Consider the following 25,994-nt stretch of genomic DNA (forward strand, 5'->3'; position numbering starts at 1 on the left):
GCGAGTGACAAGGCCAGGCTGAAGCTCGGGTATCTCCATTTAAGTCCTACCTACCTTCCTCAGTTCCAAAAGCTAAAACTTAAAACTAGATCCACAGCCACAAAATCCTTCTGCCACTTCTCAACAGCAGTTAAGCTTTTTTTTTTATCCCAAAGGAATTTATTCTAATAAACACCTTAAAATTAAGGACTTACCAAGCTCCAGCCCTAGTATTTAATTTGTATCATGAAAACCTATACAATGCAATTAACAGTGACAACTGAATTAGAAGTTTTGATTAGGGAGATGACATGATGATATCTGTGGGAAAATTATACAGAGATTTAAAACTGGTTAAATTCTAAAATACCATTAAGACATCCAAATTCCGAATACCCTATGGAAGTTGTCCAAAGCAAATTTTATTCCAGAATTTCAAAAAGGAATGGCAGTTCAGCACTAAGTAACAGAGGAATAGCCTCCGCAGATTAGACTGAGGCCATGGGGGATTGGCCAGGATGGGGGGTGGTGGAACGGATCCAGGCCAGAGATTAGGGCCCTCATTTCAGTGAACATCTGGAACCAAGCTCCAAGCCGGAAGAGTCCTTGTCTCTGGTTCAAAGCAGTGTCCCCTCCAGACTAGAGCCTGGGACATACTGGGGATCAGTAAATGATGGCTGAAAGATCAAAATCAGTCTGCAAAGAGTGATTCCTGGGAACTGACCTCTGAATTTTTAGTGTACATATTCCAGCAGCTTTGGGATGCTTCTTTGTAAAAAACTTTAAGGGATTCCTCCCCACCAGGAGCCCCGTCAGAAGGTGGTCACCTTCATCCCCTGGATGACTGTCTTCTCATCTGCTCTTTGCCTGTTGCTTAGGTCTGGAATTATCCATTCGGGATGTAATGAATGCATTGAAAGTATTGCCCTCTAAACTCTTAAACAATTGGAAATTCAATGGTGGCAACCAATGTTTATGAATGAGTCGGAAGTGTTCAAAGTGCAGACATTTATAAAAAAAAGTCCTAGGAATAAGAAATTCCCAGAATAATTTATTACCAGCGCATTTCAATTTTCTTTGGAAGTTCTAATTCTCAGCAAACATTAATCAAGTCATCCCACTATCTTTTGGGTTGTTTCCCCCATTTCACAGAGAGCGACTGAGCCGAAATTAAATGACTTGTTACCAAGGTCACATGGAGAATATAAATCTAAATAATTCATGACTTCAGCCCTCTCTCCTGCCCTTTGTTAGACTAAACGGAGGGAAGTTGGATGGGGATTTCCACTGGCTTCCTAGGTGACCGACTGTGTATTTGCTGCTCTCTGCTACCCCCTGTTGATACTATAAGCAAAGAGCGGATCTCAAGACCAGTATTTCTCAGTTAGGTCCTGGACCAGCCGTATCCGCATCACCTGGGATTTGGTAAAAAATCCAGATTATGGGGCCCCACCCCAGAACACTGGATTAGAAACTCTGGGGGTGGGGCTCAGCCGACCTGTAACAAGCTACAAGTGATTCTGCTGTAACCTGATATTACATTTCTGCTTTAGGAACTAACGTCCTGGCCTCCTAATCCTCACGAAAATGATATCGCCTCTTCACCTTGCTCGTGTCCTTGGGCCTCACACGGAGAATATACCACTCTTGCCATATACAAAGTGCTGTCATGTCCATTCGTTCTTTCAGGTGGATTGGTAGCAGCCCCGTGAAATACGCTAGGGAAGGATTGCATATCCACTTTACAGATGAGGAGACTAGAGCTCAGGAAAGGCCAAAAAACTTGCCCAGGGCTACTCAGCTTCAAATGGCAGGGCAGGATTCAAATCCAAACCTTCTATCTTCACATCCATATTCTGGACCTCTTCACTTAGTCCACAACAGGGTTTCTGACATTTGGGGCCACATAACATGGGGTGCTTAGTTGTGGGGTGCTGTTCTGTAGACTGTAGGCTATTCAGCAGCTTCCCTGGCCTCTACCCATTAGATACCAGCAGGACCCCCACCCTAATGATGACAACCAAAACCGTCTCCTAATATTGCCAGTGCCCCCAAGGGGCACAGGAATCTGTGTTGAGAACCTCTGACCTACAGCCAGCACGTAATTAGAGAGAAATTTCAACAATCTGTTTTTGGCAAATGTTGTACTCTTTGGAGATGATTTCAGAAAAAAATAGCTTATTTTCCCGAGGCCAGCGGGAAGCCTGCTTCTCCCTCTCCTCCAGGACATCTACGAAGTGAAAGAACTAGACTAAATGTTGGTGTCCACCAACTGCTTAAGAAAATCTTGACTACTCCTTAAGAAAATTAACAATTTCATCATATCATCTAGTATCCAGTGTGTATTCAAATTTCCCTCAGTTGTCACAAGAATACCTCTCATAGTGGTTTTTGTTTTTTAATGCTAACATGCAATCTAGGTTCCTAAATTACTTTTGATTGCTGTGTCTCTTTGGTCTTTTTTAGTTTAGAACATTGGTCAACAAACTATGACCCACGGGCCAAATCTGGCCCACTACCTGCCTTTGTAAATATGCTCTCCTGGAACACAGCGTGCTCTTTCATTTACATATATGGCTACAAGAGCAGAGGTGAGTAGTTACCATAGAAACTGTATGGCCCATGAAGCCTAAAGTACTGACTCCCTAGCCCATTACAGAAAAAGTTTGCTGATCTCTGACCTAGAACTCTCCTCTTGCCTTTATTTTTAATATAATACTGACTGTTCAAAGAGTCCAGAACACTTGCTCACAGAAACTCCCTTTTTTAGATCGATCTGATTAATATACATTTATGTATTACATTTATTGAAATTGAACATACTATATATATTTCAAAATATAAAATACTTATGAAATTATCAGTGCTCCACGGGGCAGCGCTAAACAACTTTTTATGTGTCCAAACTATAAACGCAATAGAAAGGCGAACAATAGGGGCGCCTGGTTGGCTCAGTCGTTAAGCGTCTGCCTTCGGCTCAGATCATGATCCCAGGGTCCTGGGATCGAGCCCCACATTGGGCTCCCTGCTCTGCGGGAAGCCTGCTTCTCCCTCTCCCACTCCCCCTGCTTGTGTTCCCTCTCTTGCTGTGTCTCTCTCTGTCAAATAAATAAATAAAATCTTTAAAAAAAAAAAAAAAAAGAAAGGCGAACAATAAATTGGAAAAATAATTACAATTCCAAGATCTTATCTCTTTTCGTACTTTATTTTTCAGGAAGGAGAAAAAAAAGCATGTCCTGTCTGACATCTGGTAGAGAGTTTTAATTACAAATGGAAGTAAAACCCTTACTGATCAAGTCCCTATATCATTCAAGTAGAGAAACCAGTAGGAAAAGCAGGGGCCTCCTTCTTTGGAAAATCATAATATATAATTTCAAATACGTGCACCGAGTGTACAGGAATTGATATATATATACAAGACTGTGAGCACTCTGATTGTAGGGCCAGGTACCTAGCAAGCATGCCTGATACACAGAAAGTACTCAACAGAGGTCTACAGAATAAGTGAATGATCAGCATTCCGTTACACAGCTGGGCATGGCAGGTGTCAGGAAAATATTCACACCCATGTATTAGATTAGTACATACTTTTTTTTTTTTTAGTGTAAGAAGCATGCACATCACACTAAATGTTTGGCCCGTTACTGTTTTGCTAGGAGCTCGTGCATGTTCATTGAAGTAGCATACAGTTAGGTCGGAACACGGATAGCTAGAAAGCGTCCGGCCTCTCCTTCCAGTGAACCGAGGCTGGACTCTAAGGGATAGCACCTTCTCCCCCTACTCTTTGGACATAGCGTGTCTACCCCACTGATCACCTAAGACATTATAAGTGAAACATAAATCATAATGAAAGAAAGCAGTGCTAACTGGTTTTATCAGTTCTATAACACGGCTGAGGCCGCGCACAATGTGATTCTTCTCCACTTCTCTAAGATATCATTTAGCCTATAAAAAAACCCTTTGGACCTCCCTAAGCCCCAGTAGAGAGTTTAACGATAATCTTTAGGAACAGAAGTTAATAGTCATCAACTCTGGCATAGCTCACCTGAGGAGTGAGCTGTTGGTCAGAAATAAAGCTGAAGATTTAAACAGTTCCCGGCTGGTGCTTGAGCAATGGATCTTGTTCCTGGTTCCCAGGGCAGAACAGGGCCTTTGCATGGTTGAGGAAGACATTCAGGCCTTTGCCTTTGATCACGATCCCAGTACCGTTTCCTATCAGGTATTTGTATTCCTTGTGTTTTCTGAAAACAATGTGTTAGACAGATTAAAAAAAAAAAGATCTCCAGCTGGAATATGTTACTATAATCTCTTCCATGCCAAGTACAAAAGGGTTAATTCCATTTAACCCAATCCACAGCTTTTAAGACATTGATGTCTAATCAAAGTATAGTTATTTTCCCTTCTTCATGCAAGAAATGTGCCTGCCTACTATAATTTGTGATTACATGTTAAACACTAAGCTGACACAATTTTGTAAAGTTACGATGTCTGGTAGCATTTTTAGGATTAAAAAAAAAAAACCCACAGCAAAATTAATAGTCTTGTTTGGTATTCATTCAATGTTAGATTTTTCTCCCCTACACAGACGGTTTAAAAGCAAAAAAGGGAAAATGGCCCATTTATGCAGAAATATGCAATGTATTTTTGACAATATACTATAGCGATTTAAAGTGTTAAAAGCAGCAACTTACTTGTATACCAAAAGGGTGATCACAGTGACAAATACGGCTAAGCAGCCAACGGAGACCAGGGCACCATTTGCCATGCTTGAAGGGGAAGCTGGGTCTTAAAACAGAAGCAAGACGGTATTAGCGACGTCTTCCGCCTAGAGGACATGCTACTTGTAATGCAATTAAATAAATGAGGAAGGGAGCTATCAGAAGATATATGGCTCCCTCTGGGTTTTCAGTAATCTTTTCCATTAAATAATACATAGTCTTTGGGTCAGCTTATCTTCCATTTAGAGAATGAGTTAGCATGTCTGGAACACTGCGTTAAGGGCTCAGAAGAGAGATGTCATGTCCTGGAGACACCTGCTCAGGTCTCAGCCGACCCAACAGCACCCCCATGGTGAAGGGCTCCATGACCCTCCTGGCTGCTCCTCTGGCCCCATCTCCCACTATCCAGCTGTGCTAAAAATCCTGGGAGTGGCCTATCCTCCCCCCTGCTCTTTCAAATCTCCATGCCCTCTGCCAGGAACATCCTTCCCCTGGCTCATTTCAAGTGTTCACCCCTTTGGGGTGCCTTCTGGACATTCACAAGGGCACCGGGTCACCACACCTGCCTGTGTTACTCCTCTACTTGCCTCTCTTGCTCTGCCTCAATCACACTGTGTTGCAAGTACTGCTTTATACATGTTTCTCTCCTCCCAGACTGTGGGAACCACAAAGCAGGGATTATATCTTCTCTGTATTCCCGGAAACCAGCAAATTAACTCGTCTCGTCACTACTGCCAAAGTGTAACTGGAATTTCTCTCTTTTTTCTCCATCCCCTCTGCCACCACTGCAGTCCCAGCCATCAGCCTTCTCCCCCTGAGAGGACATCTTGTCTACCTGCTTCCACTCTCATCTTCCTACGATCTTTAAAAGCATCAATCAGATCATGCTTTAAACCTGCCGGAGGATCCCCTTATACACAGAATAAAACTCAAGCCCTACCAGTGGTCTACAACCATCTAAATGGACTGCTCATTCCTGAAAGTCAGGTTTCAGTTCAGAGGAGGCCCTTCACAAGCAGATGCTGCTGGGTGGGCAGGCCTGTCAGTGACCTCCCCAATCCAGACAGCCAACCTCTGTGCCCTCTCCCCCCCATGCCTGTCGCTGTCCATGCCCGGACCTGGTTTTATTTTCTTCACAATGTCATCTTATGTGTTGTCTCTTTCCACCCACAAAGGCAGGGAGGGATCTTCTTCATCTTGTTTCCCACTCTGTCTGGAACTGTGTATCTCATGCCTAGAGCTTTGTTGGGCACGGAGTAGATGCTCAATGAGTATTTGTTGAAAGAATTGCCGGTGCTTCACGAACGTTCATGGAATCAATGAATAAAAGTCATTTCTGCTGAAAGTCTATGGGTTTGCTTTTGACCAAAGATCTGTTTCTGAAATTCTGACTTTGAAACCCAAGCCATCAAGTTATAATCCCCCCTGGATTAAAAGCTCTCTTTCTGAGCTTCCTTTATTTGGATTTTGAAAATGGCTCAGGTCCCCTAAAGTTACCACTCACCACAAGAAGAATGAAAGGAAAGCCAATATCTAAACATCTAATCTAGATAAGAGAACAGTGGTTTGCCAGCCCCGAGGAAGCTTCGTAGAATAGGTTATGACCCTAAAAAGGCGGTTCTAACCGCCCCCCCACCCCCGCCCCGCCCCGCCAGCCAAGAGTAACCACAGCAGCTCCTGGAGGTGACAGCTCAGAAGACCCGCACTCACTTGGTCCAAGTGCCCCAGCCTGCCTCCTTCCGCCCCAGCCTCCCAGCTCCCCACCCTGGGCCTTGGAGGAAGCAGGGCACCTATGTCTCCTTGTTTTGTTTTTAAATCTGTGCCTCAGATCTCACCAACTATAAGCCCTCATACACATAATTATATGTATGGTTACTTAAGCTTTTCTTTCAATGAGGTTAAAGCTGCCTTTTATACAGTTAATGCGTAAATCTATGTTTTAGTACATTTTACCTTATGAGATAGGCTCCAAATCCAGAGGAGCTGTGAGTTAGTCATCAGGGTGAGCCTAACAATACTAAAATTAAACAGCAAAATAAGTGTTGTAATGTGTGCACAATTTAATCCCTCTTTCCCATTCCACCGCAAAGCGTTTCTTCTGAGAGAGAAAGCAGTATCTTCCAACAAGGTGGATTTAAGTGAAATTCAGCTAGGGTCACCAGGTGGAGTCCTAATTTGGTGACTGGGAAAGTCGGAAGCCAGCAGTAAATGACAATTTCTCAATGAGATTTCTTAGTCCACTAGCATTTCACCTCTCCAAGCACTAGGGGGGCAAAGAGTAAATTTACTGGTGAACATCTGAGGACTGGGCAAGTTGGTTTGTTACTGTTTCAGTGTAATGCTTGGTAGAATTTGGGAAGGGAAAGAGAGGACACATGGCAAATTAGAAAGGAGCCAGCAGTCCACCTGGTTTCTCATTTCTCTTCTTGGTTTCATGTCTTTGCCTAGGTGGATTCTAATGACAACAGGGTACCAGTCTCCCCCTTTTTATAATTTAATTGGAGAACGCTGTTATTTTTGGATGTTCGGCTTTATACTTTTCCCTTGACATATAAATCTCTTCGAGCACGCAGTAATCATATCCCATTATTACTGGTCCATGATCACAGCTGATTTTTTTCATCAGAAGACTTATCTTTAGTCATTATTTCATTGGGTCTCTCTCTCTCATCCCTTCTCTAAGTAGATTTGCTACTGGACTTTAATGCCGGTTGTCCAATCCACATTAATGATAGTTCAATGATTTTTGCACTGAAATAAACATTGATAGTGAAGCCTTGAATGGCTTTAGTATAGGACACACACCGTCCCTGCAATATGAAATGTTCGTACAAGCATAAAACAAAACTTACCTCTTGCAGGGACAGAGACGAGGGTGCTCGTGAGGGCCAAGCTTCTATCATCACCCAGAGTGAGGTTCAGACAGTATGTCCCAGACCCCCTGAAGGCTCTTCTCACAGTTAGTAAGCACGAATCACCTGTGTTCACATCTACAGGGTCGCAGACCGTGTTGTAGGTGATCTGGCAGCTAGGGTCAGAAACTACAGTGCAGACCTCTGTGGGCATGCTGAGGGGACAGACGGCACCCAGGGAGGGAGAGGTAATATCAGTTTAAAAGGGACAATCATAATCATTACCTGTCCCTAAAATTGACTAGAGTTCCACTAGAATTAACTTGAATTCTACTTTATTCTATTATTCTTGCATCTGATAGAAGAATATCAAACCATGATGTCAAATTGTCACACATAATTTACTCTTCAACAAGCCTGGGTATGAGCTACTGTTTCCCCTGTATCCTCAGAAAGGTGTGGCCCTGGGCGTGGAGGAGAAAGAAATTACCACCACCACCACCAACCCCCCTGCCCCAAAGGCAAGGGGCTATTGGAAACTGTGTGAAGTCCAAGTCGTTTCTCCACACCTGGGCTCCCTAGGATGTCTGCAGGTGTGGTCGGCTTAGGTGTGGGGCAAAGATCCTATCACATCCCAGAGCTGGCCCACCTGGGTCCCTGCAGAGGCCTAACAGTGACAGGAACAGTGGCTGTTTAGCCAGTATTTACTACGTGCAAGACACAAAGCTGTAGGTGTGTGACATGGTCTTGGTCTTGTCTATTCCTCTCAGTGACCCGATGAGGAAAGCAGGATTAGCCTAGTGTAGCAGGTGACAAGCCAGCTCGGGGAGGGGAGACAGCTAGCCCAAGGTCACACAAGCAGTTAGGGGTGGAGCTGGGACTTGAATAAATGAGGTTTGACAACCATGAGGCGATGTGACCATGCATTACTGTGGTAGACACTGTTTCCCTTGTGAGTGGACCTCCTGGAGGGAGCGACCGCGCTGACGCTGGTCTAGTGAGGTGGGGGTGGCAGGCAGGACATGCTGTCTTCTCAGCTGGCCTCGTTCCTCCATCAGGTTTTTCTCAATTTTCTCTCATCGTCACCGCTCTCCTCTCCCCAAGCTGGAGAGCTTCTTAGCTATCCCTTTTTATCAGATAAGGCCACATTTTTATACCATCTCATTCTCTTGATTAACTTATACATTTACACACATACATTTTAATTACTTAATTTACCTATTACATGTAAATTTGTGAATTTATATATTAACTTATATTTAGTCTATTATATAGTTCTAACTAAACCGTAAGAAGTCAAATTATGTAATGCAAGCTTTGTAGGGGCGCCTGGGTGACTCAGTTGTTAAGCATCTGCCTTCGGCTCAGGTCATGATCCCGGGGTCCTGGGATCGAGCCCCGCATCAGGCTCCTTGCTCACTGGGGAGCCTGCTTCTCCCTCTCCCTCTGCCCACCTTGTGCTTGCTCTCTCTCTCTCAGGCTCACTCTCTCTCTGTCAAATAAATAAAATCATTAAAAAAATTAAAAAATTAAAAAAGAAAACTTAAAAAAAAGGAAGAAAAAGCTTTGTAAAGTTTAGAGAGATAGGATTATTGGGCATTGATATTAATTCATGCGAGGACATGGCCATTCCACAGTGGCTTCCCACCACTTGGAGGGGCCTCAGGGAGCCTAAGAGCTGGGCTCTGAGCCAGACCATAGCATGTGAACCATGCTCTGCAGGCACCCACCATCTATGGGGGCAAGTTCTGTAATCACTGCGTGCCTCAGGGGACCCATCGGTAAAATGAGGAGACTCAGGATTGGGTAAGGATTCAATAGGAGAACAGATGCAAGATGTTAAGAACTTGGTAAGTGTTCAATCAATAATTACTATTCAATTTCATCATCAGCTTAAAGGTAACGAGCACTGTTCCATCCAGCAAAACAAGAGTGTGCTTCTGAGCACCTCCTGGGGCCCTTCCTTGTCGCGGCTGACTGATGAACCAGAATCTAAATCCACTTTGAAGGGGACATGGTGTTAGGGCCCCTGCTCAGGCCTTGGCCCGGTCCTCCGACTGAGACGTACTCACATCCCTTGGCAGGTCACGACGAAATCCATCAGCGAGTTGTCAGGCCGGGGCGCGGGCCCCAGAACGTCCGTCATCTGGATGATGTTGACCGCCAGAACTCCGTCTAACAAAACACCCCCACAGAAAAACACATCAAAACACAGAAGAAGCCAGACCCAACCGTTCCTTAATAAATCAGAAAGCCACACCAAACGGAGACACGGCGTTCTTGCCACGCCGGAATCACACCGGATCTGGGAGTCTACCCCGTAACATGGATACGTGTCTATGCAGCACTTTCAAAGTCAAACTGAATTACTCCTCATTCCAACCTGGCTCTTCGTTCCTGGAGCTTGTCTATGTGTTAGAAGGCTGCATTCCTTCTGGACAGGAATTTCAGAGAAAGGGACCCTCCCCCGCCCCCCCCCGGGAAGATGCAGCCCTTGGGCTCAGGGGGCACCGGCTTCTCTCAGCCCCGGGGTGCACAGCTGGGGATTTAGCCCCATCTCCAGAACCGGGGTGCCTCGGCTGGGCTTCGGGCCCCACCTGTCTTCTCTGGGGCGCCTGTGAGCCTGGGAGAGAGAGAGCAAGCAGTGCCCACAACACACAGCCATCTGTGGTAGCCCTGTTCATCCCTCTTTCTTACACACTAGACGTGGGACTTTGTGAAATCAGAGGAAGGAAGTGGCAATTGTGGGAACTTGCTACTGGCCTTCCTTCAAGGCACATTCATTCAGATTTCTGGAAGGCACAGGGTGGGGGGTCTAGGCCCGGGGCAGGCTCAGCAGTAGGTGGGCCTCACACTGGGCTCATCTCCACCAGAATGTCTAAGGAAGGCTAGGCTAGGCCAGTCGGAATCTAGAAACTGGCAGCGTCTTTGCTTGTGCCCACGTGGTATGACGTTGAACAGAGAGTAGGGGCCCCTGCCCCCACCCCTCCAGAGTCAAGAGGGTGAGAGGGTGGCCCGGGGTAGATCCTAACATCCTTCCCCTGCTGCTCCTACCTACAATCGTGATGGTGGCTCTAAAGTAACCGTATCTGTTAATGTGGCAGGTTTCATCAGGAGTCTCCCTCAGCTCCAGGGGGTTGTCACCGGCTGATGCTGGAGAGTTGGGATAATAACATTTAGATGAGTTGCTGAGAATACAAAAGATGTACGTAATACATAATAACCCAAAATCTAAACAGGTACATGATAACCAAAAATCTAAACATCTACTTGCCCTTTAGAAAAACGTCAGGAGTCCTATACTATTAAGTTACTGCAGAAATTTGAACTAAATATGTAATGATTCACAGAGATGTGAGAACTAGGAGGTGTCATAATTATTAAATTATGTAAGTAAACACAATCCTGTATCTTCTTTAAACATGGGAATCAAATGAAAGGGAGAAACCAAATTAAAATGTGTAATACAACAATCATGAAGAAATCAAGCAGGCCGTGATAGATAAAATCATATTTTAGGGGCACCTGGGTAGCTCAGTCGGTTAAGCATCTGGTTTTGGCTCAGGTCATGATCCCAGGGTCCTGGGATCGAACCCCTTGCATGCTCATGCGCACGCTCTCTCTCTCTCTCCCTCTCGCTCACGTGCTCTCTCTCTCACAAATAAATAAAATCTTTTAAAAAATAGACTAATGTTAAATAAACTAACATTAAACCCTTTACCATTTAGGAATTTCTAGACAGTTCTAGATATTACAGGCATCTGCAATTTATTTTGAATTTTACACCTGGTCTCCTTATTTGTAAAGAAGACTGTTGATACTTATAGAAAAAGAAATTCTCTTACAGAAATATCAGAATGAAGCTATACGGGGCGCCTGGTGGCTCAGTGGGTTAAGCATCTGCCTTCAGCTCAGGTCATGATCCCAGGGTCCTGGGATCGAGCCCTACATCGGGCTCCCTGCTCAGCAGGGAGTCTGCTTCTCCCGCTCCCACTGCCTGCCTGCCTACTTGTGATCTCTCTCTCTGTCAGATAAAGAAATAAAATCTTAAAATAAAAGGAAAGAATGAAGCTATATGATTAGAGTTGTTCAGTGCAGTTATATTTGTAACTGGAATTAGGATTAACCGAATCAACCATCAGTAAGAGAACGGTTAAATAAATTATACATTTATACATACTGTATTACTTATATACTAAGTTTATACATATTATGAAATACTATGTAGCCATTGAATAAAGTGAGTTAAATTTTATGTACTGACAAGGGAAAGATGTCCATGATGTTTGTTAAGAAAAGCAAATTATAGAACCATATATACAGCATGAGCCCATTTACTTAAAAATCAAAACAACAACACCTATATATATTTATACAGTTTGTAAAGGCATAGAAAAAGATGGGGAAAGAAACGCTCCCAACTATTAACAAGGTTTAACTCTTGGGAGGAGAATGTGAATAGGGACTTTTACTTTTATTCTAGGCTTCTCTATTGTTTGAATTTTTATTAAGGAACACGCATTAATTTTGTAATTTAAAACATTTCAAAAAAGAATGAATCAACATCAGTAATAACTTAGTGTCTTGATTTAGATATTCTGGATTTAGTGAGATCTCATTTTGTTAATAACACACTATTATAACAATTTATTATTTCTAACGGGTTTTGGTAAAAACAAGAATTGCAGCAAGTCTGGACATCGTGCTGGAGTTATTTCCTCTGGGCTTGGTGATGGCGCCCTCTTGTGACCAGTGGGAGGATGTCAGTCTATTACCATCCCCTTCACATCGGGGTGCTGAGTACTCATGGCAGAGTGGGGTAGGGTGGGGCATCAGATGGAAGCTAACACTTTCCAAAGTAGACTCTTAAGAACTTCTTAAATGGCCTCATATACTATTAGTATAGGTGGGATTTAATTTATTATGCCTTACATCCAGAACAATCTTAATGTCTAGAAGTCTTTCCAGCTTGCTTGCCGAGAAATACTCTCAAGGTACGTTCTTTCTTGGGCCATCTGGAAACTACTTTCAAGTACGGCTGTGTTTTCGCAGGACACTAGGTGGATGTGGGCAGAGCAGGGAGGAGAATGGAAGTGGGGAGAAATGTGGGAGGGGGAAGAAAGAAAGTGGGGATGGCCTGAATGCTTATAAAGGGCCAAGGTGTGTTCTCATAATGAGAAAAAATGGGGAACAGAAATGTGATGGGGCAGACAGGGAAAGCATCTGTACACATAACGAGGACCAGTACAAATTAGGAAGGTCAAAGAGCTGCACTCAAGTCACAAAATTCTACTTGCAAAGTGACTTTAAACATACTCTCCTTTCTTCCATATTCTAACAGCTTAAAATGGTGATAAAGTGGCTAAAGAATGACAGATACAGAATGGGATCACTGCAGACTCTCCATACAATCCTTTAAACTAGGGATCTAATTATGTAACCTATATTATTAGGGTTTTTTTCAAAGATTTTATTTATTTATTTGAGAGAGAGAATGAGAGAGAGAGAGAGAGAGAGCACATGAGGGGGGCGGGTCAGAGGGAGAAGCAGACTCCCTGCTGAGCAGGGAGCCCGATGTGGGACTTGATCCCAGGACCCCAGGATCATGACCCAAGTCGAAGGCAGTCGCTTAACCAATGGAGCCACCCAGGCGCCCCCCCCTTTTTTTAGCTGTTAAGGAACCCCCCTCAAAGATCACTTGGAAAACACTTACATAAAGGAGAGGTGGGTTTCGGAGGTTTGGGCGAAGGCGAAGGACAAGGTCCAGGTACGGCAGCCTCTACAGTGAGGTTAAGGCTGAAGGTTCCGTTGAGCACGTATGTGTGATTCAAAGTTGGGTTGTTGGAAACAAACAGACCAGTATTATCCCCGAAGTTCCACTTGTAGTAAATGGCCGACTCGTTGAGGAAGTGACTAGGGTCGTGAATCAGGACATTGAACATAATGGGGAGGTCCCTGAGGAACGTTTCATCAGATAAATTTCGATCATTCTTCTGATACATAGTCACAAATACAGGAACGTGATCTAAAAGATATACCCCAAAATAGAAAGAACACACGATTGCTTGATTTTAAGTAGATGACTTCAATAATGCTTTTAGGTTCAAAAATTAAAACAAGGGATAATTCAGCATCATTTCCCCTTTTCCTACACAAGTTTTCTAGGGTTTTTCCAAGTTATTCTGGAAACACAGATGGAGTACAATATAATTAAATACATAAGCGAGGGAAGGAACCCATATGAATCGTTAACCTAGCCCAGAACACTTGGCTCTAACTCTTTCTTAACCCACTAACATCACCAGAACGAAGTGCCTCACCATCAGTTAACTTTGAGTTCACGCCACTCACCTGTTACCACGTACACGTCTTTCACTTTTGCGACGGGAACGTATGCATGTTGGTGTCTTCTGTAAACAATTACTTCCATGAGTTGAGGGCCAAGTGTCACATTGGCTGTGTTTATAGAAACTCTTGCTGAACCCCGTCCTAATTTCTGCAAATACTGACCTTTGAGAGGATGGAAATTTTTAGTTATTGGCCACATTATGTGATCATTATAGGAAGTTGTTGTTTCTTTATGACTAGTGACTGCCCCTTAGAGAACACTCTGGAAAAGGAGAAACAGGATGGGGATGTGGTCCTGGCCGCTTCAGAAAGGAAGATGGTGCTCATTTTATGTAAAACCTTATAACACAAACCCACTGTTACATAAATATAGTTTGGTTAGTTGGTTAAAACGAAAAGAGCAGTTTAGTGGGACAATACTGCTAGTCCTTAGTTTACAAATTAAAACTGTTTATAAGTAAGAGGTCTGGCACTTGAAATACATGTATTTCCCAGAGAAGACCCATTCAATGCAATGGTGAGGTGTCTAAAGGAGTTAAAAAAAAATTTATCCAAAGATCTACCTTATTGTTGTAACAATATTACCATTTCAGCTATATCATTAAGCAGTTTCTTTTTTCTTCTTTTTTTTTTTTTAGGGGACTAGAATCCTCCATTTTCTAATAGAATTTGTATATAAAAAAACAGTCAGCAAGTGATGAAAAAGAAGTAGGGTATGGTAGGCATAAAAAGAAACGTAGTGGTTCTATAAACACATTTCTAGGACATTCTTGACTCACTCTTTTTCTTTCTCCAGCCCTAACCAAAATCTGACTGCCACTGGCTATAGCTAGTAAAAGTGATTCCTAACCTTCAGGGCCCAAGGATTTTTCTTTTTTTTTTTTTTTTTTAAAGATTTTATTTATTTTATTGAGAGAGAGAGAGCACAAGAGGGGGGAAGCGGGAGAGGGAGAAGCAGACTCCCTGCCGAGCAGGGAGCCCGATGCGGGACTCGATCCCGGGACTCCAGGATCATGACCTGAGCCGAAGGCAGTTGCTTAACCAACTGAGCCACCCAGGCACCTGCCCAAGGATTTTTCTAATCCTATTGAGGCGTCCAGCACAGATATGTGATTGAAACAACACGGATGGTGAGACAGATGCTTGTGGGGATGTTTAAAGACCATGTTTATTACAAGGTCAAAGGTATCAGAAAATTATACGAATCTTCTCAGGGATATGTGGTTTGGATTCCCCTTTACCTCGAAATGCAGAGGCAGTTCTGTTGGAGGTTGTAGGGGAAAGAGGTGTCTCTTGGGGTTAGTTATACGGGAGGAAAATGTTAGTCCTGGCATTGAGAGACCACATAAGCAACTGTCAGTTGAAGGAGAGTATCAGTTAACTCTGAGACTTCAGAATATGGAAATTCAAAACAGTGTTGTTAGAAAAACAGCAATTTCTGGGCTAAAAGCTGATTTTAATAGATCTCTTAACTAAAAAGAGGGCTAAAGAGAGATCGGAGTGCTAGTGAGCATACACGACTCCATGCAAATGGTCAGGTCAAAGAAGTCATGACATTTGGGGTGCTGACTGACGGAGCCGTGAAGGCACTGAAACAAAGGCAGGCTTCAGCCCCGATTTAACTAGATGGGCATACTATCTGCTATCTATTTTGTACTTTGTCAAACTGATGTCTATGCTTAATGTGTGTTGTTTTGATTGATTAGCGAGTTAATGGGACAAAGAAACTCTCTCTAATTTATGAAAAAAGACAAAACATTTAGAAGTTTGGATCCTGCATGGTTGGTAGCAGTTTTCAAACATTCAGAGCCAGATGGCATCTGGTGACATATTTAAGAACTTAGCAGCTTTGCTAATCATAACGTAAAGTTGCTCCTTCTAAAAATAACCGCTTCACCAATAATAAAACAAAAGTGGATACCATTTGTGTTTTAAAAAAAAAAAGAGGGTAGGCTTTGTTAAAGGAGAATAGTGGTTAGATTATGTTATTTCTACACAGTGGAATATTATGCAGTCATTAAAATAATGTACATAAAGAATTTTAATGCTATAGTCAAGTCCTCATGATATTTAACAAAAATGTGTATACATTCTAATCTTAATCAAGGAATACTAGCAAAAAAAAAAAATACCATCGTGTTAACAATGATAATCTCTGGTGTTAATTATGGGTGACTTATTTTTCATTTGTACTTTTCTGCATTTTCTAAATTTCCTTAGAAGAGCATAAGTCTCTTCCTTAACAAATCTTTTGACAATAAAAAATTAAAGAAAAAATCAAATACCCATCTGTGTGCCACTCAAATATTCCTATTTTTCATATTACTGTTTTAGACAAAAAGAAATTGAACAGTTTTCTTTTAAAAATGAAAACTGAATTAATTTTTTCCCCTTCTTCTAATTCTTTGGTGTTCTGAAGATTTGTCAAGGCTAAACAAGATTTTCTTTTTAACTCTCACCCTCCACCCCAGCTAAGGAAAGTTCACAGAGTAACTGTTGTTAAACTCTTAGTGTTAGCATTCTTGATTATAGAATAAGAAAAGTGAAAAAAAGTTAAAGTTTTAAGGGCAGGTAAAGAAGAAGCTAAGGAGGTTTTGTAAAAAGTCCAACCAAGTGTGTGAAAGACGTAGACAAAATTGCATCTCTTCCATCCAGGGTGGTGAGGGAAAGGCTTTCCGTCAGGGTACACGTGGTGATGGTGTTGGTTGGGGCTATTTCCCCAGCCACCTTCCTCGGTCCAGTTGTAAACATACAGGTCAGGAGATGGACCAATATCTAAACAGAAAAAGAAACAAGCCAGTCTTGTCATCTGGGCTCAGAATGCCCAACGCTCATCATTGAATTAAACATCTTTTCGTATTTTTCATAAATACAAATATAGTTGGGCAACTAAAACCCTAATTTTGAGAATTCATCCAGTGGTGTATATTTATGACCTGTCCATTTTCTGCCTATAGATTACATTTCAGTAAAAGTTTCATATAAAGCAATTATTCAGAAAGGTCCAATCTAGAGATACCACAGTATATTTATTTTTAATAATGGATCTCCACATCACAACTGTATTCAAACCAAACTGAGGGATGCTTTATCTTTTTACATTGATACTGCTATCTGTAGCCTTTTTTTTTTTTTTTCCCCTTTTTTACCCTGAGTCATTTGGCATCAAATGACTCTCAACTCCTAAAGATTTTGGCATATATCTCCTACAAATAAGGACATTAACCTACATAACCACAATATCATTACCACTCTTCCTATCGTCTAATCAAGGGTCACATACTATATTTGGCTATTTTGTCTCTTCAAATGATTCAAAAAAAACCAGATAGATAGAAGTAACTCTGGCAAAATGTTAAAATTGTTGAGTCTAGGTAGGAGGTTTTGGTGTACTCAGTGTACCCTGATTTCAACTTTTTTGTACGTATGACATTTTTTCTTTTTAAATAGTCTTTACACCCAACGTGAGGCTCAAACTCACGACCCCAAGATCAAGAGTTACACACACTCCCAACTGAGTCAGCCAGGCGCCCCAACATACTTCATTGTAAACAAGTCATGACCAATATCTTTTCATCTAGAACAGTTCCCTCACCCTCTTGGTTTTTTTATGTCACTGACATTTTTGAAGAATCTTTTTATTTATCAATGTATTAGAGCCATTTTTATTTTTTGTTCTTAAATTGTCCCAAATAGCCAGGGGGAGTCCCTTCAAGCTGGCTTCTGTGTCCTTGTGATGTGTCTCTGTTAGTCCTTGAGTATTTACTTACTTGGACACAATAAGATGTGCCAGACTCACCTGGTACTTTCCCTGCCCTAGACCTGATAAATCAATAAGGAATGAACACACTGACAGTTTAACAGAAGTTCTAAGTCATAAAATCAGATCATAAGTGCATTTAACAGTCCTGTCACTGAAGAATCTCAGTAATTAGCTCCAAGTTTTTGAGAATGTGCAGTTCTCAAGATTATTTCCCTTGACTCATTTGTGTTCCTTTGTGCTCTTTAACATGTACAAAGAGCTTACCCGCTTTAAGGGCAAAGCAAAACCACAATATACACATCTTAGTATTTGCACCAGCTACACAACATTTGCTTAAGCAATACTTGGAAGCAAAAATTGATCTGATCAGCAAATATCTGTCAAACTGGCTCTTCTTTGAGTATCCAAAAGAATTCCAAGTAATCAAACCAAAATCCGAGAATCAACAAGGTGTTCTCTGGCTAATCAACTAGACACTAAGAAAAAGCTGAGCATGACAATATCTTGAAGAAGGTTCCAAGTGGCAGAAAGCCACCAGTTTGCTCAAGTGGGTTTGGCTAATGTTGATATAGGAACTGGATGGAGCAACACCTCCCTGTCATCCAATTTGAGGAGGGGGTGACATCGGGTGATGGCATCTTGCATTTACGTAAGTACCTGTGAGGCTTTAGGTTTATGAGATGGGTCTCTAGTAGTTAGGAGAACTAGCCTGTTCCTGTGGCATGAATAACATTCCTTACCGTTTCTGCAGTTCTTCTCATAGACTATGCTGCCACTGACATCTTCCTTTTGGCATCTGGGGAACACCAGGTCTACCACAAACGTGATAGTTGAGCCCACAAGTGCTGGTGAATCACTGGTCAGAATCGCCTGCACGTGGCCTCCTAGCACACAGAAAGTGCGGTTTAATGATCAAGCATCTTTTTCCTTTCATTGATAAATTAATCCACCAATAAGGACCAGAACATCCCAATGCCTTTTTTTTTTTTTTTTTAAGTTAACACTATGCCCAGCGTGGGGCTTGAACTCATGACCCAGAGATCAAGAGTTGCGTGCTCTACCGACTGAGCCAGCCAGGTGCCCTCCCATCTTTATGCCTCTTAACAATAAATTATTTTCTGGATTCCTAACTTCTGCTTTCAGAGTACAACATTCTAGAAGGAAAACAAAAGTCAGACCAATTAAAGAATTCTCTGACGATAAAGAACATTTACTTAAAATAAAAAAAAAATCTGCTCAACTGGACTGAACAAACAAGTTTTAAAGGTTTGTATTTTTAAACTCAAAACTGATGACCAAAGGACTCATTCTTTCATGCAAATGGAAGGATACTCACTTTCTGATAAACCACACTTTTGAGGTGGTCAAAACAGCTCTAGTGTATCAGATCTTCTGAGAGACCATTCCCATAAATAGGTTTGAGGCTAAATCTGTTTGCTCTCCAAAATCTTCCAAGAACTACAAACTTGTCAATTTCTAAGTGGATTAAAGTTGTGTGTGTGTAACTTAGAAAGTGACAATGTTGAGATAAAGAAAGATTGCCAAATCTAAATGCCTCCCACTTGGTAACTAGAGTTCTATCATTCACAGAAGCAACATAAGCCATGTGATCTCCAAGTCTACAATCTATGAGACTAAGATAAATAGGAAATGACAGTTGTTTGGCTTGAGTATTTGATTTACCTTTCCAGGAGTTTTTCCACCTTGGGTCTTCCTTCTTCCACACTGGATACAGTTTTTCATTCCATTCATTTTCATCTGAAGACCAACCAGCCAGTTGGTTGTGCTCCCTCATATAATCAGAAGTTCTTTCATTGCTCAGCACATCATGAAATCCTATATCAATATTTGAAAAACAAATTATTTTGTCTACTCCTTTCCTCATTTAGTACTTACCTAACAGTAGTTAAAGCAACTTCTTGTTTCCTAAGTTTGGAAAGTCACACTTAATATTTCCAATAAGTCGAACAAATAGGTTTTTATTTTAATGTCTACTGGAAATAGCTTAAATACAACTATTCAAACCCTCTTTATGTATTTTAAATGAGGGGCACCTGGGTGGTACATGCAGTTAAGCATCTGACTCTTGGTTTCTGCTCAGGTCCTGATCTCAGGGTCATGAGATCGAGCCCCATGTTGGGCTCTGTGCTCAGTGCAGAGTCTGCCTGAGACTGTCTCTCTCTTTCCCTCTGCCTCCCCCTCTCCCATGCTTGCTCTCTCTCTCTAAAATAAGTAAATCTTTTTAAAAAAATATTTTATTTAGGGGCACCTGGTGGCTCAGTTGTTAAGCGTCTGCCTTCGGCTCAGGTCATGGTCCCAGGGTCCTGGGATCAAGCCCCGCATCAGGCTCCCTGCTCAGCAGGAAGCCCGCTTCTCCCTCTCCCACTCCCCCTGCTTGTGTTCCCTCTCTTGCTGTCTCTCTCTCTGTCAAATAAACAAACAAAAATCTTAAAAAAAATATTTTATTTATTTGAGAGAGAGAGAGAGAGAGAGAGAGAGAATGCAAGCACAAGCAGGGGGAGTGGCAGGCAGAGGGAGAAGCAAACTCCCCACCGGAGCAGGGAGCCTTGCCTGAAAGAAATTTGCCAATTTCTTCTTTCAGTTCTGTTCAGTTTTCACTTAATGTATTTTGAAGCTCTGTTTAGAATTGCTGAGTCTTCTTCATGAATTGATCCCCTTACCATTAGGAATTGACTTTTATCTCTGGTAATATTCCTTGTCCTGAAGAATACTTTGATAGTAATGCTTAGTGGTTAACTGGTACATCTTTTTCCATCCTATTATTTTAAATGGATATATATTTTTACATTTGAAGTGGGTTTCTTGTAGACAGTATATTGTTTGTTTTTTTTTAATGTAGTCAAAAAGATGTGAATCTTCATTTGGAGTGTTTAGATAATTTACATTTACAGTATTTATTAATATTGTGGGATTTAAGTCTACCATCTTGTTATTTTTCTGTTTGTCCCATCTGTTCTTTATTCCTTTTTCTTCTTTTCCTGTACTTTTTGGGGTTATTATTGGAGTCCATTTTATCTCCACTTCTGGCTTATTAGCTGTATCTTTTTGTTTTGTGCGGTTGCTCCAGGGTTTATAAAATTCTTGCTCTTTTGAAATTCTAATCTCAAGTTGATGTCTTTTTACCTTGCCTGACAACTCCAATGGTCACATGGTTTCTCCTTTCTTTGAGGATTGTAGCAGACTGGTTGGCTGCCTACCTAACAGTCATTTCCAGGCTGCACCCCTACTCTTTTTTTCCCCTTATTGCAGAGCTTCTACTATAACAGTTCAAAATTCCAAAGACTCACTTTCCTAGATTTCCTTACAGTATGGGCAGGAGCAGCTGATTAGAACCTGGCCAATCAGAACTGAGAGGAAGTCTTTTGAGGGCTTCTGGGAAGTTTTCCTCCCTTCATAAATATATAAAAGAACAAACGCCATTTTTGTTCACATCAGAATTGATTTTGGGGATAGTAATGTAATGATGTGATGCTCAGAGCTGGGATAGCCATACTTAGCCATGAGGGCACAAATCTGAAGAAGCAAGCCAACACACCAAGGATGTCAGAGTGGAAGGATGCAAAGAAAGAGTTCTCGATGTTGTCGAGTTCTAGCTCTAGCCTTGCCCACCTCTGGACTGGTTAAGGTAAAAAGTGTCTTGCTCAACCTATTTGAGTATTCTGTTACAGCCAAAAAGTCAACTGTCTATAACCCACAGCCAGCCCCTAATCATACATTATCATAAACTGTCCTCTCATCAATTCATATGGTCTTGTGTCATCTGGACCCATAGAGCCAGAAATACTGTCTTCTCTTAAATACTGGAAGAGGACTTCCACAAGGTGTGGTATTTGGCAGGTGCTCAGAGAAGACATTTTGAGTGGATGCCACTAACATCTATCTTCTATTTCTCCTTTTTGGTAGAAGGAGGCAAAAGCCTGTTGTTTCCTTCTTATAAGGAAGTCAGATGGAATGGGAAATATTGAAATGAATACTGAACAATCTAGATGTCCTACAATGGGTGAATGTTTCAAAAATGGGTGAATGTTTCTAGTCTTGATTTTGTTACTAAACAGGCTGTGTTGCCCTCAGACCATGTCTTCTCTGGGCCTCCAAATCAGACAAGAACCAAATGTCTTATGATTCTGTGGGACTGTTTTTATTTGGAAACAGATACTAAGTGAGGGAGGAAATGTAGGTTTATCAATAAATGTTTATAACTGGATATTCATTCAAATTGAGCACGGAGTGGTAGAATATTCAATTTGGAAAAAACATTAGTTCAAATCACTTCATTTTATATATGAAGAAATTTAGGCCTACAGAAGTGACAGAATTTACTCAGGGTCACTTTTAATGGAGTGGAAATGAAGATTCACATCTTTTGATTCCCAGGACTGATTTTTTCCGCTGTCCTGAAGAGTCTTCCTCTTCCACAGATCCTGAGAGAAAGTGAGTGGTTCCAGAAACAATCAAAACACAGGTTTCTCCTCTGATTTTAAATGTCAGAAGTCAAGGAAAAATACAAACTTAAAAGAGTGACAAGGAATAAATACATGGGTCCATGGAACAGAATGGATAATGTAGAAATAGACCCACACAAATATGCCTTACTGATTTTTGACAGAGATGCAAAAACAACCCAATGGAGTTTCAAAAGATAGTCTTTTCAACAAATGGTGCTATCAGAAAGTAAAAAGCATAGGAGAAATTTTTAGGCTCTAGGTTAGGCAAGAATTCTTTGACTTGACACCCAAGACATGATCCATAAAAGGAAAAAATGATAAATTAGACCTCATTAAAATGAAAAATGTTTGTTCTGTGAAACAGCATGTGAAGCAGATGAAAAGGCAAATTACAAACTGAGAGAGAATATTTGCAAACCACATTTCCAGTAAAGGACTGCTATCTAGAATATATAAAGAATTTTCAATACTCAACATTAAAAAACAATCCAATTAAAAAAATGGATAAAAGACCTGAACAAACATTACACTGAAGAGGATATACAGACGGCAAAGAGACACATGAAATGATGTCCAGTATCATTAACCAGTAGGGAAATGCACATTAAAACCACAGTGGGATATCACTTACACCTATCAGAATGACTAAATAAAAAAATAGTGATGCATCGAATGTAGGCAAGAATATGAAGACACTGGATCACTCATACATTTATGGTGGGAACGAAAAATGGTACAGCTACTCTGGAAAACAGTTTGGCAGTTTCTTGTAAAACTAAACATGCTTCACGAGACACCTGGGTGACTCAGTTAAGTGTCTGCCTTCGGCTCAGGTCATGATCCCAGGGTCCTGGATTGAGTCCCACATCGGGCTCCTTGCTCGGTGGGGAGTCTTCTTTTCCCTCTGCCTGCCCTGCCTGCCGCTCCTCCGCTTGTGCTCTCTGACAAATATGTTTAAAAAAACCTAAACATGCAATTAACATACAACTAAAACATTGTACTCTTGGACATTTGTCCCAAAGAAATGGAAACTTACGGTCACCCAAAACCCTGTACATGAATGTTCATAGCAACTTTATTCATAGTAGTGCAAACTGGAAGAATCCAGATGTCTTACAATGGGTGAATGTTTAAACAAACTGTGGTATATCCATACTGTGGAATACTACCTAGTGATAAAAAAGAACTATTGATACATGCAACACTTAAATAATGTGGAGTAAAAAAAGCCAATGCCCCTAAATTACATACTGTAATGATTCTATTTATGATAACATTCTTGAAGTCACAAAATTATAAAAATGGAGAATGGATTAGTAGTTGCCAGGGCAGGAGGTGGGGTGGGAAGGGGAAGTTGGTTTGGCTATAAAAGGGTATGAAGGACCCTTGTGGGGATGGAACCGTTTGGTACTTTGACTGTTTCAGTGTCAATATCCTGGCTGTGATATGGTGCGATAATTCTACCAGATGTTACCGTTGGGAGAAACTGGGAAAGGTATACAGGGGAACCTTTTTGCATTATTTCTCAAAACTGCATGTGAATCTACAATGACTTAAAAAACTTGAGTTAAAAAAACAAAAGACACCCAAGAGTAAGTGGGTTTTAGAAGAAAAAAAGAGGTGTATGGGGGGGTGTTAGAAGTGAAGGGAAATGGAGTGACACCCAGCACTGCTGTGGCTTTTCTCTCTCCATTCTAGAATGTCTGCTCCGTCCACCAGCAAAGGGGGGGGGGGGGGGAGTGGCCACGTTGTTAACTACTTTGTCAACACCCGCTCTTGTCGTTTTCACCAGGGCTATGATTGGAAAGTGGCAAGGAATCCCTTGGTGTTTGATACAGTGGTAAATTCTACCCATTCTTATTTTTTCTGGTTAGAATATTTAGTCTAGGGCAAGGTGAAGACAGGAATGGTGGGTTTTGTTACGTTTTGCCTAATAGGTTGGGACTCCTCTCAAACTGACAGCCAACATTTAACCTCAGGCTAATCTGTTTCACTAAGCAGAGCAAATTAGCACTGCTGGAAAGGCGGCTAGAATTAGGCACAGGGACTCCACTGGCTGTCCCTTCTCTGTCCCTCCATCTCCCAGGACTGCAGGGAATCTGTCCTGGGACCTACCCTGAGGTAAGACCATTGCTACCTTGTAGGACTCCCACCCCAAGCACCATCTGTTAGCTGATCTCACAAGCACCCCATCGCCCACATTATCAAATGAGGAAATGAAAGCTCAAGGGCACTAAGTGGCTTGTGGCCCAGCCCTCCAGCTGGCAGGGGAACCCAAGTCTGTCCAACTGCAGGAAGGACAGTGGTTGGCTTGGGCTTTCTTCCTCTTAATTGCTGTGTCGCCTGGGGCAAGTCACTTGCCCTGTCTGTGGCTGCCTTCCTCATCTAGCAAACATGACCATCACAGTGCCAGCCTCCCGGCACTGTTCTGAGGCCAACGGGTCCCAGCCCTGGCCCCCTGCTGAAATCCCTGCGTCTGGGCCCCCTCATCAGGTCCAGTCACAGGAGACGGAAGGACAGGGGTCTCTGGGGACCAGCATGGCCCAAGCGTCAGGGCCCAGCAGGTGAAAAGCAAGACCTGGGTTCTTGGTTTCCACACCTGTTGAATGGTGGGAGGCCCATCTGCCCCACAAAGGCAGTTGCGGGGGTTGCCTGAGGGGTGTAAGTGCAGGGGCCGGTGTAGTGACTGTAACGGTGGCCACGGGGGTAGATGCCGGCCCCTTCTCTACCCCTATCCCCCCCCCCCCCCCCGCCCATGGAGTTGTCTGGTAAAATCAAGACCCTCAAACTTTTCATCCAGTGAGTATCCCTATTCGGTTGGAGGTGGAGTGGACCTTCTGGGTGATGTATAATTCACTTCTTTCTCCCACCATTGCCACCCATCCCCTGGACAGGACACATGGGCCGAAGCCCTGCTTTGCATTAGAGGAGGGTTTTTTTAAAGTAGGCTCCACACCCAGTGTGGAGCTCAACATGAGGCTTGAACTCATGACCCTGAGATCAAGACCTGAGCTGAGATCAAGAGTCGGACGCTTAACCCTCTGAGCCACCCAGGTGCCCCACAAGAGGGGCTTTTTAAACAAGGATGTTCCAAACTGATCTCCAAAGAGTGTGCTTTAATCGATTGGGCATCAGTTGTTAGCAAGTCCCCAAACTCGAATGTGGGACCAGAACAGAGACCCCGGGCTTTGGCTCTTCTCTCAGTAACCTCACCCCAGTGGCAGCAAGCTCCCGCAGGCCTGTGAAAACTTCCTAACAGGACTAGCAACAGCTTCTGGGCTGGGATGACGATCAGTGAACTGGTCTCTGGCTCTTGGGCCCTGCTTCACTGCAGCTCGGTTTACTACCAGAAACCAGACGAAGCGTAGCGGGTGGCATTGCTTTGTTCTCAGGCCGGAGACCATTCTTCTCACACGTGCACCCTCCCCGTGTCTGGGGAGAGAGAAAGGGGCGATCGCAATGGGAAAAAACCCCCTAAGAGAGGGGCTGCCTGGTTATTACTTTCCGAGAGCCTGAAGCCAAGAATGGAACGGGAGGCATTCTGCTGTAGTTCCAACACTCCCAAAGGTTTCCAGGAGAAATGAGTGAGCACGAAAGCTTCCTGAGGATCTTCATGAAGTCAACCTTCTGGCGTGGACAGCAATACTTCAGACAACCCACCACTTTAGCTGACAAAGAAGGGGTTAAAACAGAGACTCGCGTACTCACGTTTGGCAGCATCAGGCGGCAATCCTGCGGCCAGAAGCAGAAACCCCAGGAAACAGTAGAGACATTCCATGCTGAATTCTCACAGACCCAGGCAATCAAGGTTTAACTTTTTAACTCCTCTGGCTCCCCCCACTAAGAACAACAGTGCTCTTCTGGCTCG

General features: G+C 42.5%; 1 protein-coding gene across 1 annotated transcript; it reads right to left on the minus strand.

The window, feature by feature from the left end:
- Positions 1-3,165: 3,165 nt before the first annotated feature.
- Positions 3,166-25,994, minus strand: GPNMB (glycoprotein nmb). The gene is made up of 11 exons (XM_032401942.1): positions 25,835-25,994; positions 19,344-19,496; positions 18,401-18,544; positions 16,508-16,672; positions 13,901-14,059; positions 13,263-13,574; positions 10,604-10,702; positions 9,622-9,724; positions 7,550-7,764; positions 4,671-4,764; positions 3,166-4,220 (listed from the first exon to the last, which is right to left on the minus strand). The coding sequence occupies exons 1-11, from the start codon at positions 25,902-25,904 to the stop codon at positions 4,064-4,066; spliced, it is 1,671 nt and encodes a 556-aa protein (XP_032257833.1). The 5' UTR covers positions 25,905-25,994; the 3' UTR covers positions 3,166-4,063.

Source organism: Phoca vitulina, unplaced genomic scaffold (genome assembly GCF_004348235.1).
Source record: "Phoca vitulina isolate PV1807 unplaced genomic scaffold, GSC_HSeal_1.0 scaffold4, whole genome shotgun sequence".
Classification (NCBI taxonomy): domain Eukaryota; kingdom Metazoa; phylum Chordata; class Mammalia; order Carnivora; family Phocidae; genus Phoca; species Phoca vitulina.

Coding starts and splice junctions, on each gene's coding strand:
- GPNMB (XM_032401942.1), bottom strand. CDS start 25,904: ATGGAATGTCTCTACTGTTTCCTGGGGTTTCTGCTTCTGGCCGCAGGA. Junction 18,545..19,343: donor GTGGAAAAACTCCTGGAAAG/GTAAATCAAATA, acceptor TCTGTGTGCTAG/GAGGCCACGTGCAGGCGATT. Junction 4,765..7,549: donor CGTCTCTGTCCCTGCAAGAG/GTAAGTTTTGTT, acceptor TTCTGTTTTAAG/ACCCAGCTTCCCCTTCAAGC.